This window comes from Phaethon lepturus, unplaced genomic scaffold (genome assembly GCF_000687285.1).
Source record: "Phaethon lepturus isolate BGI_N335 unplaced genomic scaffold, ASM68728v1 scaffold7247, whole genome shotgun sequence".
Lineage (NCBI taxonomy): Eukaryota > Metazoa > Chordata > Aves > Phaethontiformes > Phaethontidae > Phaethon > Phaethon lepturus.
The window spans coordinates 12,015-26,371 of NW_010549718.1; the positions used below are offsets into that span (position 1 = coordinate 12,015).

At 36.2% G+C, this 14,357-nt stretch overlaps 1 protein-coding gene across 1 annotated transcript in view; it reads left to right on the forward strand.

Annotated features, from left to right (window-relative positions):
• The window catches only part of LOC104623294 (laminin subunit alpha-2-like), a gene marked incomplete at both ends in the record, with an annotated part of 58,364 nt that overhangs the window by 3,108 nt on the left and 40,899 nt on the right, over positions 1-14,357 (forward strand). Inside the window, 2 exons of the mRNA XM_010290342.1 lie at positions 3,798-3,909; positions 7,774-7,887. Coding sequence (XP_010288644.1) covers positions 3,798-3,909; positions 7,774-7,887 — 226 coding nt within the window. The remainder of the gene's footprint in view (positions 1-3,797; positions 3,910-7,773; positions 7,888-14,357) is intronic.

The following is a 14,357-nucleotide window of genomic DNA, read 5'->3' on the forward strand; positions in this document are numbered from 1 at the left end:
AAATGGCCACTGTGCTACTGTGATTACCATCAACATTTCTAGACGTCTTTGAAAACAGTTTGCTCTCAAGTAGACACATTTTATTGAGTGCTGTCAGGATGCTCATTCCAGTTTAGTGTGACGGAAGAGAGGGTGTGAAATTCCAATCATGATTAAATAAATTAGATTTTTCATCTTTAATTTAACTGGAAGAACTGTAGTTTCACCCATCAGGATGGGATTTACTGGATGTAGTTAAATCTTCTCAGAACAGTGCATGCTTCCAGTCACATGATGTAGCAGCAACAGCACCTACTGTCATCCAGCCCAGCTTATGACCTGTTGTTGTAGGCATGTTGCTGATTTTCAGCGTATGCCTCAGTTCTAACTTCTTATATTTTCTTTGACTTTCACTCATGCTAAAACATACTAGGTGCAAAGCTGTGCTCACAAATGTAAGGTCATGCAAAACAACTCTCTTCTCTGTATTCTACCCCTTTAGTACGGCAGGGGAAATGTCCAGAGCCAATGAAGAGGACATTCTTTGTAATATCTTGAGCTGATTAAGGACTACTGTTGATAGGCTCAAAAGGAAGATGTTTTTGTCAAAGAAATAGCGTAGAGCTAAGCCTTAGTAGATAAGTAGATATGAACTAAAATTTTTTAACTGTCTTTTAAACAGGTATGTGTGGTGGACAGATGGATATTCCTCTGAGAGAGTAAAGAGGGTCTGGCAGAGAGACAGAGATATTACAGGGTTATTAGATCCTTCATGAATGACAATTTCTGCCTCAAAGCATCAGCAGAATTATGCAACATACTAATTAGGGATTGCTATATTAAGCAACCTGTTCGTTTAAATACTTAAAGTTTTCAAAACGGATAATGACACCACATGTGTAAGGATTTCCAAGGGTGCTATTATAATCTGTGCTTGAGAAGAGGCCAGAATGGAAGCATTGTAAGATTAAGCAGCTTTCTTGCAGTCATGTAGCAAGAGACTTAAAAATTCAATTGAGTTGTCTCCAGTTAGCAAGAGCTTTAACTTAAAGATTATATTTTGACCCTTGTTTAATTTAACCTACTAGAAACATTAGTTAATCAGTAGCACTTTCAAGTAGATACTAAACAATATTAACGCAGTAATGGTGCAACGTTTTTTAGGTCATTTTAAGCTTAGGTGTTGTTACTGCTCCCTGGCATAATTAGGAAGCTTCCTCAAATGAATGGGTTTTCATTTAGATGATCAAGTAGGATAAAAAATGCGAACACAGAAATGCAGCAACCAATCTGAAAGTGGTTACAGCTTCTGGGTTTATATCGAGATCCTGTTCTAACTTGACAGATCTTCTGAACTGTTACAGCTAAGTCCATCTATGGTAGAAGCAACAGGTCAGGAAAAGACAACTCTTTCTTATAATTTTCTCTAATCTAATTGTGTTAGCTTGTGCTTCAAAGAAAGTTTAGTAGCACTGTTTCTTCAGTTTTAATATTCAGAGTGGACACCAATGGTAAATGTTGTAGACACTCAGATGGTCATTGGAAATTGTGGTGCTAAAGATAATGGATTGCTTGCAACCACATACAAAATCAGTGCTAGGCTCAAGGAGAAAGAGGGAAGGAAAGGCCGAGGGTTTTCTTCCATATGCAGAATTGGCTTCAAGACAAATGAGCAATGATTGGGTCAGTACTTCATGTGCCTTACGTAGCTGATGTGATTCAGATGCCTGGCATAGCAGACAGTAAACTATGCTGATACTGCCTGAAACGTCCCCTTCCTTTTTAATCTTGTTTGTTTTTAGAAGTCAACAGTTGCATGCTGACAGTAACAGTCAGCTTAAATATTTGGTCTCGATGTTGAATCTCAAATTGTTCATGCATCTCCAGGATCCAGTGCCCCATTACTGCCAGCATTATGTATTTTAATGAATGCAGAATGGCATCAAGGAATCAAAACTGCAACATCAAAATGGGAGAAAAAAAAATCATTGCAGCTTTCTTCACTGAGTAACTGTTAATGCTAAAAACTGTTAAACACATTAAAATCCCATTTAGCAAATAGCAGAATGTAATGAAAATTGGAACAATTCAGTGAATACAAATGTGGGATAATACCAGGCAGATTGTTGCTGTGTGTAAGTGCTTCTCTTTGTTCCAAGATCTGTGCTGAGAGGGAGCTAGCTATAGTTCAAAGGATAAATAAATCTTGGCCTTTTACTAGTAATATGTTTCTTCATGTACAGATTTTTCTCCTTAAACTGTTAGATATTTTACTGTTAAAAGTCATCACCATTTGATATCTAATATCCTAGGGATTGGTTATCTTATTGTAAGGAAAATCAAAAGGATGATTCCAAAATAAGCATGCAGCAATGGAACAAAGGGGAAATATTGAAAAGTAAGAGAGATCTCACTGAAGATCTGGATAGGAACTTGCATCCTGCTCTTAAAGTACTTCCAAGAACCTTTTACAGAGGTTCTAGTACCACCAAATTAGATTCAAGTTTCTAACTGCATAACCCACAACAGTGGTCCTTCCAAAGTCCAGTCACATCCCCAGTGATGGTATAATTTCTGTTTTTCTGAAGCTCCCATTCTAATTTCAGAAAGCTTCCTTTTTTCCCTCTTACCTTCCATGTCTTTCTTATTGACAGTAGTCACAGAATCGAGTGGGAAAATATCCTGCCTTAACCTTTCCTCCAACCATTGCAGTAACAACAAAATATTTTTCTTGGATGTGTTCTTATTCAAGGTCATTCAAATAATTTTCAGGATTTTTTGGCAGTCAAAACATAAATGGCTTAGTATTGAGGAGAAAAAATTTGGTTTACATTTTCAAAAAAAAAATTATTATTTTTTAGCAAAACACATGTCATGATAGAAAGGTATTTTCTGCTGAAAAAGACTTCAGAAGAAGTAGCTATAGTAATCACACACTCTGTTAAGATTGCTGAGTTAAAACAGAAGTCATTGAGCCTCTGTAATGCCTTCATGTTTCTTCTGAATTCTCCTGAGAATTAAAACCCCAAATCCCAATTTGTTTCCCCAGATGGATACTGTTGAGGTATACTATATCTGTCTTGCATATTAGCTGTAAAATTATCAAAATAGTTTTTTTGTCTCTCTCATCAAACTTCCACTTTTTTTTTTTAAATAAAAATCATGTTCGGTGTTTCACTTAAACATTGTCTAGTATTTATTTTTTAAGGGCGGTTGTGCACAGAACAGAAAATTCTCCAACTCTGTCTTCTCTGTCATTGGGGAAACTAAGGTATGAGGTAGAAGACTTCCTTTTCCTTTCATGTACATACCTTTTTCTTTCATGTACATAACGCTTAGATCCTCCTTGACAGAGCTGCATTCTTTTTCAGAGGTCAAATCTCCAGAATAAAAATACTCTATAACCAAAACTTAGTAATGTAATGATTTAGAAAGCTGGAATAGTCGTTTATACATTTTAAAGATGCTGATTAGTGTCAAATTTATTATATATACAGCTGCAATGCAAGTTAGCGCTTGTGGCTTGCAGGCCAGGAGTAGCCTTCCATCTACAGATACAGTGCTGTGAGATTTTTTTAAATCTATTTTTATCAATATGTGCCTGACCATAGTCTCCCTCACATGATGGACAAAAGTAGTAACAAGCCTATAGACATGTAGTTTAGGAAGAAATAGATTAATACGAAAACCTTCTTATTTTTAAACAGGAAAACATAAACAAGCCACTGAATGTCACTATATACTGTTTGTTGCATCTGGCTGCACATATGCTCCCATCTAATTTGCTACGTTAACTGTTTAATTTCTGTTACATCCAGGCTAAGAAGCGTTAACATTGAAGCTGCTGACCACACTTCAACTGGGAGAAAGGTGGCATCTGCAGTGGAGTTATGTGACTGTCCCCCGGGGTATGATGGTACCTCGTGTGAGGTGAGTATCACGATGCAGTCTAGATCAATTGTGCTAACACTGTCATAGTTGTAAACAACCAGTGTTGCCCTGTGTTGATAGAACATCGTAAGAGAGCTGTCCATTCCTGTTAGGAATTTGGTATAGCTTGTCTAGTTACCTTTATTTCTAAGTGGTGGTTCATTATATCTGATAATATTTAAAATCGGAAGTTTTACACCTCTGTGGTGATTTCTAAGTTCTGAAAAGACATTTCTCTTAACCAAAAGAAAATGAAAGCAGTATTTGTACTCTTCAGCCAACTGATATTACAAATGCATGAAACTATCACAGTTAGAAGGAAAATGGCAGTTATCTGACCTGGGCACAACAAAGCTAGATTAAATTATCTACCTGAGTTAATGCGGTTGAGTTTCCTCTTTTGTTTTCCCATGACTTTGCCATTTGCCGTAGAGTCTTTGAGGACTGAGTGCGTGTTCTTGTGAGGATCGTTTCACTTTAGTTTGGTCCTGTTACACATAACAACATACACACATGTGAAGAAAATACCCACTTTCCTAACAAATTCATTAGTTCACACAGAATGTGTTCATACAAGTATACATATGATTAACTAGCTCACATGGGCATAACTTGGGGTAAATAGAAGCCAAAATAAATTCTTCAAAAGCTTTGCCTTTAAGGAAATAGTTTCAAACACCAAGATGCTCTACTTCACAAAACTACAAACAGTATGCCATTTACACAGGCACTCTAGGCATTTGCTTGTCAACTCCCTTTTTCTTTAAAATCTTCCATGCTTATATGTGATATTTAGGGCTTAGAGTCTAGTTTCATGCCAAATGTGGTTGCTTGTTGCTGGGGCTAGATAAACTAATGTAGAAAGAAGGCCTGAAGGAACTAATGGATATTCCTATCACTTCCAAAATGATGTAGACAGAAAAAAAAACCTGTAGAAGAATATTGCCTACCTTGGCTGAGAAATAATATTGGATTATCACCATTGTCTCTGTTCAACTATTTGAAGAAAAAAGCTGGATGAAGCGTCATTATGCTTGACACTTTTTTTTTTACTTGTCCATTTTTCCTCTCAATTCAGATTTAGGTGTGATTTCCTAGAAAGCAGTTGGAAAGGCCCTGATTGCAGATGTTTCAATATCTACTTTTGCTGTAGAAGCTGAAGGACTTGGGTAGAATTCCTGCCTTGGTGTTGCTGAAATTCTCTGTCCTATGTTGTGTCCTTCAATGCTAAACCTTCTCTCCAATTCAAAACAGTCCCTGAAATTTGGTATATACATACAATAGAAAGTACATATATACATAGCTGCAAATTTAAAGACTCTCTGCACATTAATGGGCATGGACATTCTTTGTTTCCTGCCCTGGCAGAGTGCTAACCGCAGACCTATTGAACCAAACCATATTGTAGTCCCTACCTGCATGTCATTTTTCCCCCCAAGACAGAAGACCAAGAAGATATGATAGACTTCTGCATAAGCACAGTTTTCCTGTGTCCCCTCACTGAATTTCAGAGCATTTTGGACAGCTCAGAAATGCCATTTGACCAAGTTGGACTATGTTAACAATGATACAGTTAAAAGGTGTCATTTCCATGCCTTTATTCGCTGAATTAATTTCTCATGAGTCTTTTGTAGCAGAGGTTCAACATATGATATGCATTGAACAGCCGTGCTTGATAGAAAAAAATGGGGAAATATCTGTGGTCTGAGTAGATAGTTGTGCTTTTTATAACAAGGACAAGCAAGGAAAAAAAAGTGAAGTTTTAGGTTTCCAGGCAAACTAGCAGTTGAGAAAGTATGGAAAGATAAATTGAAAATGTGGATTTCTTTAGAATACCATATTTGTTTCTTCTGAATACTTTTGGCCTTGTCCAACACTCTGCTGCTTCTAGTTTCAACCTAGCAGAGATTCCTTTTCATTGATTTTGTGCAGGTTTTCAGTTTCATTTTCTATTCTTCATTTAATTTAAGGTATGTGATTGTTTCCTGCATAATGATGTTTTGGTACCTGGCATAAATACTACAGTACTAAAACAACCATTTACTTATTTTCTTGCCATGAATGCTTTGTCACGATCAGACTTAAGAAGACAACCAATCCCATTTAAAATATTCGGTCTCTTATGAGTTCGTTCCATTACACAAATTTGGAATCAATTTTCTACAAGATTTTATCAAAGAAAATTGTTATTTTTTTGATAGTATATCTGAGAAATGAACACTGAATTGCGTGAGCATAGATAAAGCAGTTCAAATTTTAAATTTCAAAGACCAATTAGACTCATTTGTGATAGTTACTTTGTTTTACTCATGTGAATCTTCTGGCCTTTATTTGTCAATATCTTCACACCTAATTGCTCCTCTCCACCAGATTTGTTCCCTTTCTGTCTACTCTTTTACTTTCACTGTGGAAGAAGTTGTATTTAACTTGTATCACTATGATGGTCAATAACTTCCCTGATTTTTGAATGTTACGTCTTTTCTTAAGATTGCAATCTGTAATCTTTTATTTTCGTTCTGTTCTAAACCTTGCTGCGGATATCCCATGTCTAAGCCCTTAGAATTAGGGATGTTTGGAGCCTTATCTTGTGCAATATCACGTATATCTGTGCACAAGATCATTCTTTTCAGAATTACTGAAAGAGGAAAAAGATTTATAGATTTATACAGAAATACCTTAGGCAGTTGCATTTCATGCCACAGAAAAAAAAAAGGGGGCAATGTCTTCTACCCTGTTTTTCTTTTCTAGATTTTATAACACTGAATTTTTTTTTTTAGTACTTATGGGTTTTGTTAGAATGAAAAAAAGGAAAAATAAGGATAATGTCTTAGGTTTTGGAATGTTTTTTTAAAAGAATCATCTCAATCTTCAAATTACTTTCACGTTTTGCAGAATAAGACAAAAAGAGAAATTGTCTTTTTATTGAGGAGAATCTTGTTACGTTTTTGGAGAGTGTATGTGAAGGGGAAGAGATTTTCTTTATTAAATTATACTTTTAGTATTCTGTCACTACAAAACTTTCTCTTTGTATTAGCCAGGTGCTTTTGAAGGTCAACGCTCTGTCATGCACTTTTTTATATTATGCAAAATCCTTGGATCATATGATCAGTCTTATTGAGGAGAGATAGTTTGCAAAAACTATAAAGCCATTTATGAGATATATAGTAAGAAAAACTGTCAAATAAAACATCTTATTATGAAGAAATGGAATAGCTGAATTTTTGCTGCTGAATCACAGTTGTAGGATGTCGCCTTTCCTAAGAAAAAACTGGCCATGCATTTAATATTGATCTGATCTAAAAATGTAAAAATCAGAGCACCTTCTTAAAGGGAAATGACTATACTTTGTATGTAAGAAGCACAATTTGTAAGTAAAAGGATGGCTTTGTTTTCAGCCTGTGCTTTATTTCACTGTAGCCTTTTGTTAGACTCCAAACAAGAAAGACTAAATGGTATTTTAATTGGTCTTTGCAGCTGAACTTCTCAGAAAAGTTGTTTGTTGTCTTGGGTTTTTCTTCCCTTCTTCTCTCTCCTTCAGTATTTTGCCTTCTGGCTATTTTTCAATCTGTACCTCTTGCTTTGATGCTGTCATATTTCCATTCTTCATTTCTCTGCTTTATTTTACCATTTCAGAAGAATGACCAAGTTAAGGCTTCCTCTAATCTCACACCTGCCAACAAGGCTAAGGTCAGAGCAAAGCCATAGCACCAGGAAGAATAACTTTCTAGAGAAATGTTGGTATTTTTATAAATATGACAAGTATGGTTTTGTGTGTGCAAGTATCAAATTCAACAATATTTTAAAAATCCCATTCCTTTCCCTGTTCAACCAAGAGTTTAACTTTTTATCTAATTTGTGTTTCAGTCTTGCTGGCCTCAACACAGGCGTGTGAATGGCACAGTTTTTGGTGGAGTCTGTGCACCATGTACATGCTTTGGTCATGCAGAATTGTGTGATGATATCACGGGAGAATGCCTGGTAAGTGTCACTACAGGAAGGTTGATGAATATGGTCAACATCAATTCAATATACCTGCGCAATTGAATTAAAAACCTCTGAGACCTGAAATACTCAAGGAGCAAAAAAACCAGCTATTAACAGAAGAGATCTTTATGTTGAACTGTTGCTGAAGTTAAAGGATCCCGTCACACCAAGATATGGTAGCTTCTACAGTTAAACAAAACGAATTTCTTATTCAAAGGTTTTATGCTTTGAAATAGAAGCAACAGTATAAGGTATGGCATGCAGAAAGCAGCAAATATATCAATATTCTTCCATTCAAGTTTTATCTCCCCCTCCCATCTGTCTCCTGCAGTGTATTTAATTTGTAGTATGTAACAGGTAACTTTGTTAATTCTGTTCTAGTATGACAAGAAGATATTGTTAAATGCCTGCCTTCATCTAAATTCATACTAAACCTTGAAGAAACACTTGATAAATTGTACTTTAAAAAATAATAAAAGCATATGATTTTGGCTAAATCAACTTTTTTTCATATAGGCTATGGAGATTTTATGTAGTTACCTACTAATTCAGCAATTAAATATGTGATATTATCCATAGCAAGCCTACCAGGACACCACTATTTCTAGCCCATTCAGTAGCCTTTTGGAATGGGTGAATTATGCTGAATAGACTGCTCTGATTAACTCAAGGGCATTTTTAGTTTTATATTGTCTGACATGGCATGAAGCTTGAAACAACATTTCTCATTTCATTAGTCTTGCAGAAACACAGTTTGAGCCAGTGCCAGTTTAGTGGGATATCATACTCTTATTTCCCTGCAGAATTTCAAGCAGACTCTGTATTGTGCATGTTTCTAAATGTTCCCTTTTATTTCCTTAAGAAAAAGCTGCTGGGAAAAATCCAAAATGAAAATTCAGGCTTTTTTCAACGTAATTTGGCACTTAGAATTATCAGTGGTCTTCCTGTTTTGCCCATACAAGATGTTTAATTGCATTGCAGTGCAAAACAAGATATCCTTAATGTGTGGATCAGTGAATTTTTCAAATTGCTGTTTCATGAATAGAAGCTAAAAATGATTCTCAGTTTAATTATACTGTATGCCTTAAAGAAGTACCTAGGATGAAAAAATATGTCTGACATGACAGTCGTGTTTTGAATCTTTCATTTATATGCAATGAAAATATTTATCACTAGGGTAGTACGGATTTGTGTTTCTTGACAAAGCTAAAATTTATTGCATTAATGACTGTAGCCTCCAGCTATGATGTCTAAAACATCAGAGTGGGATAAAATCAATTAACAGAAAAGAAGGGGAAGGGAGAATCCTGTTCAAGGTACATCATTACTATTGATTATTTTGCTTAGGGGTGCATAGCCAGATGTGACTTCTGAGGTTGCTTGCTTCTGTGTCTTCAAGTTTTAGCCCTTGCACAAGTTCCATCTTTATTTTTGTTTATAGCACTGGCCTGGATGTGAGAGAAGGCTGTATAGCTGGATCCTGTAGTGCTTTTGCAGTTTCAGCTGATGTGAACAATTGACTGAGACAGTAGAGCTCCCCCTTCTGATGTTTCAAGGGTGCTGGTGTAAAGATAACAGCACTGACAAGGAAGTGGAAAACAACCAGTTGAAAATGTATTTTATATGCATTATCAAGCATTCTGTATTTTATACGTTCTGAGCTTATACTGGATCATCCTATAAAGAAGAGTCACACAGGGAGCTTAAAATCAGTTCAGGATTTTCGTGCAGCTTACTTTGAAAACACTGTAAGTGAAGTTAGATTGGTTAGTATCCATGCAGGCTATTAAATGCTGCTATTCAATTTGGATCATAAGCCTTTTGAAGTGAAAGAGAGAGAAGTCTGAATGCTGAAAAAGAGAAATGTTTCACATCAAAGGCATTCTTTCTACTGAGGTTTACACAGCCTTTTGGCCTCCTCATTATTATTCATGGTGTTTTCTCAGTAATACAACAGACAATTTAGGCACCTAATTTACTGATATGATACTTCTTTTTGCTCTTCCTTAGCTTTGAAATGTAGTTGAAAAGCAGATGAAATATGTTTTTGATTCATGATAAAAGCTTATACCATCTACTTCGACATAGGCATGTATAAAAAGCTCATTTTAACGCATATCTTGCAGTAACCTGCAAAGCCCTTTAATCCCCGCAGCAACCATACAGAGTGCATGATACATCATTCTCGTTACCATTGTGATACACACAACTACTTTGGTACATAGGGCAAGTTCTAACATTCAGAAATACTCAGAAATGTAGTGTTTAACGCACATGTTTACGGTAGCTTTAGGAGGTTGGTTAAACCTAGGCCTTGTGAAAAGCAAACACATTTCAAGGTGTTTCATTCATTGCAGGCTACTATGTTCCCATTAGTAAGCCCAGAGAAAGCAGACCTTTCTCCCCTAAGATTTGCTCAAATTACTAAATGGGCAGTCCCCCGTGGTATCCATTTTGCATTTTATTCCTTTGTGTGTCAATGGCATATACCATGTAGATTGAGGCCAGCGTCAGAGCTAGTGGACATGTGCTTTAGACAGTGTTCATCACAGGAGCAAAGATGTCTTCACCCATCTTCATAGACACAGAAACAAAATGATACATCCTAAGCTAAATACAGGATAGGCTATACCACAGATGAAAATTATGTAAAGCCTCTGCAACATCCTGATTGCATCTGTTACACCAAGAAAGGGAATTGTCCATGTAATCTTGATGTTATAGTAGTTTGAAAATGCCAGAAGAGCATATTCATCCTTCCAAAGACGTAATACCATTGCCTGGCCTAGATGCCCAGGGAATATTCTAAAATAGGCACCCAGGCTTACCCTTTCGCTTTCTTTATCTACCTTAAACTAGCAGCTTCACTGGTTGTCTCTTGTGACAGATATCCTGAGGAAGGGCAGCACTGTGCCAAAGGCAGTGTCTTGGACTCGGTCATGCTCCCTGATTAAAGTTTTGTTTTCGTCACTAGCCTTCTATTCACACTGTCTCTATCCATAGTCATATACACTCAGCTGCATATGCAGCTAAGCAGGAGTGGTTTTCAGTGTGAATTTAGGACTCCCTGACACTGCGCATAAAGATGTTCATTTGGTGTCTTCCAAGGGGGGAGAGCTGGGTCGGTAGGAAATAGTGGAAAACACACTCCAGGACATCAGCAATAAAGTCTCTGGGCAACAAGATTTGAGTCATACATAAAATTTTGGACAAGAATAAATGTCACAGTCTTTCTTGCTCAGAGGATGTCTAAGTGAAACTTAATGGTGTTTGGAGATAAAAGAGGTCCAGAAAACTGATGTAATCAAAATACTTTGAGATCCAGTACGTGGAATTTGAAAGCATAAAGATTTGGGCATAAAATTGTACCTGGCAATAATGTCATAGATCTATGGAACAAGGCACTGATTTTACCAAAACCACTAGATCAATGTGTTGGAACAAGCTATATTTCCAAGGGAATAGATCAATGTGTTGGAACAAACTGTATTTGCAAGGGAATAAAAAGAAAGCATATATAACATACCTAGCAGGTTAGGCACAGTTGATCATGATCTTCTTTATACCCAGACTCGTGACATAAAAAAATTAATTAAATGTTCCTACAAACGTGAAATTAAGACTTCTCACGCTTAAGTGTATTTTAAGGAAATAATCTCAGTGTGATTAGACAGTGCTTAAATTAGATGATACGCAAAACCATTGCTGTATGTTTGGCAAGTTTCAAAGTGAGATTCATCCAACTGATATGAAGAAAATATGAAATTTTCATGAGTATTGATAATATCTTTAGAAGGGCTAATAACTCATCTACTTCAGTACTTAAAGTGATCGATAAATTTGGCCAATTAGTATAAAGTTTAATGCATCACTGAAGAGAACAGGCATATTACATCACATCTGCGTACCACATAATCCTTGTTATCTGTCTTGCAAAATCCACACTGGCTCAGGCAGAAAAGTATAGGACCAAACAAGATTGTTATTTCTCAGCTAAACTCTAACATATACACAGTGCAACGTATGGTCAAATTTTGGTACTATGTATGTGGGGTTCTTTTTTGGTTTTAGATTTATTGATTCGTGGTGAGGAAGTAAGACAATACAGAAATATGGATTGAGGAGAATTATACACAGTACATGGAAATGACTGACGTTAGAGTTTCAGAAAATAATTCAATCAGAGAAGAAGGTCAGCTCTTTGCAACATGAATTGTTTTCCTACAAAATGGAAGGTTTCAGATTTTTTACTTAAAAAAGGCAGAAGCTGCAAATACAAGTCTGTAAGAGATGCATAAAATGATGATGATTTTAAAATAGTGTGTTAGCTCCTCTCACTTTAATAATATCCTTGACATATAAGCCATTCATATTCTTCAAAAACATTAAGATATGTCTGAGGATATTTAAAGCTTAACACAAAAGAAGAATCTGTTATTTTTCAGAAAAAGTACAAATAATTTGACATGGTGCCTTAAAAAAGTTGAATTGCAAAGGATTTTTCTTTTGAAACACTTACATTATTTTTGTCATATTGTCCTTTAAAAGCATAATCTTAATGATCCCAGCTACTATTTCAGTATGGTCGGTAGATTCGTTTTGAATGACAGCACTTAAAGTAACAAACAAAAGGACTTAAATGACCTGATGAAGTAGAATTTAACCCAGCTGATGGTTCTAAAGCCATAGTTTGGTTTGACTAAGAGTTTCAATAGTTGTTATTAGTTCACAGTCTAGCAAATATGTGAAAATGTAATATTGTGACTGATGCTTTCATTTCAAAGATATAGTGATTGTAGCACAAGAAATAAGAATGCACTTTTTAAAACATCAAACAGCATTTCTGGAGGCAGGTGCTTCTGACTCCAGTGTGCTTATGACTGAAAAGGGTATTGTACTTTTTCAGCTGCCCAAATGTATACTACTGGCTACGCAGAGCACAATGCAAAAAAACTTCATACAAATCATTGCAGTCCTGCAAAATCCTGAAGAAGAAATCAGTGTTCCTTAGAATAGTGCCATTTTCTTAATCCTTTATTGAGGATACATTATGTCATTCAGACAGTAATGCTGTTAAATATCAGTCAGTACCATATGCATGACATTGCAAATGAGAAAACAATTTTAAAGTGTTCTTAAAAATATTTTAAATTAAATCATAAGTTTGCAAATACCTACAACTTTTTTAAAAAAAACATCAAGAGTTCATAAGCAGCAGCTTGGGTGAAACAGATTCTAGATTTGTTCTGGCCCATTGTCTAAATCAGATCAGAACACAGCCCATTAAATAAAATCTCTCTGATGGCTTTCGTTTTGGCCTTATCAAGTTGCCATATGCTTTTTCAGTCTATACTCAAACACATCAGGATGGCATTTAAGAGCCAAAAACATTTCTCCTGCTTTCTGTTTTTACATTGTGAAAGGGCTACGCTTGGGTGTCTTGTGGCAAATATCAGTGAAAGGAATAGTGTGGTATGCTAAAAATGTTGCAAAAAAAAGGAAAGAGTTTAAGCCAGATAACTAAGTTGCTGAGCTATCATGGATCCTGTCAAATTATTTAGAATTTCTAAATCCTATATGGTGAGGGGAAAGAAGAGTAGAAGAAGTAATTACTCTTTAAAATTTGTTTTTTACAAGTCGTTATGGGAAGCCTAGTCACATTTTGCCAAAAGATCATTTAATTTGAGATCAGGCCAAAAATTATATACAAAAATGCAGTTCTAGTGCTGTCATTTTTATGTCATACATTGGATGTTTCATAGGCTCAGATAAACTGTCTCTTGTATTATGGAAGCCAGTCACATACAGGAACACAAACTGTTGAATAGGCCCCTATATACAGTATACCCACCCTTGTTTCTATTCATCATATGTAGTCTGGATCCTATTCTAGTGAACAAGTATTAATTTAACAATTCACACTTTACTACTGTTCACAAATATATTTAGTATACTGCTAGCCACATACCTTGTAAAATGAGCTAATGCACTTAGACGTGTAATAATTCATTTTTATAAATTATATCGTCTGGGCTGTATTTCTGCAGTTAACATCTGAAAACAGTTTGTCAGAAAACAGTCTCTTGCAACACTAAACCTATTTTGTGCCGCTCTGAACACTGGTTTTCTTTAAGCAAGTGACAAGAGAGAAGAGGAGGCTGAGGGGAGACCTTACCGCTCTCTACAACTACCTGAAAGGGGGTTGTGGTGAGGTGGGCGCTGGTCTCTTCTCCCAAGTACCCACCGATAGGACGAGAGGAAATGGCCTCAAGTTGTGCCAGGGGAGGTTTAGATTGGATATTAGGCAACATTTCTTCACTGAGAGGGTGGTCAGGCATTGGAACAGGCTGCCCAGGGGGGGGGTGGAGTCGCCATCTCTGGAAGGGTTCAAAAAACGTGTAAATGTGGCTCTTCAAGGCATGGTTTAGGGAACATGGTGGCGCTGGATTAATGGTTGGACTTGA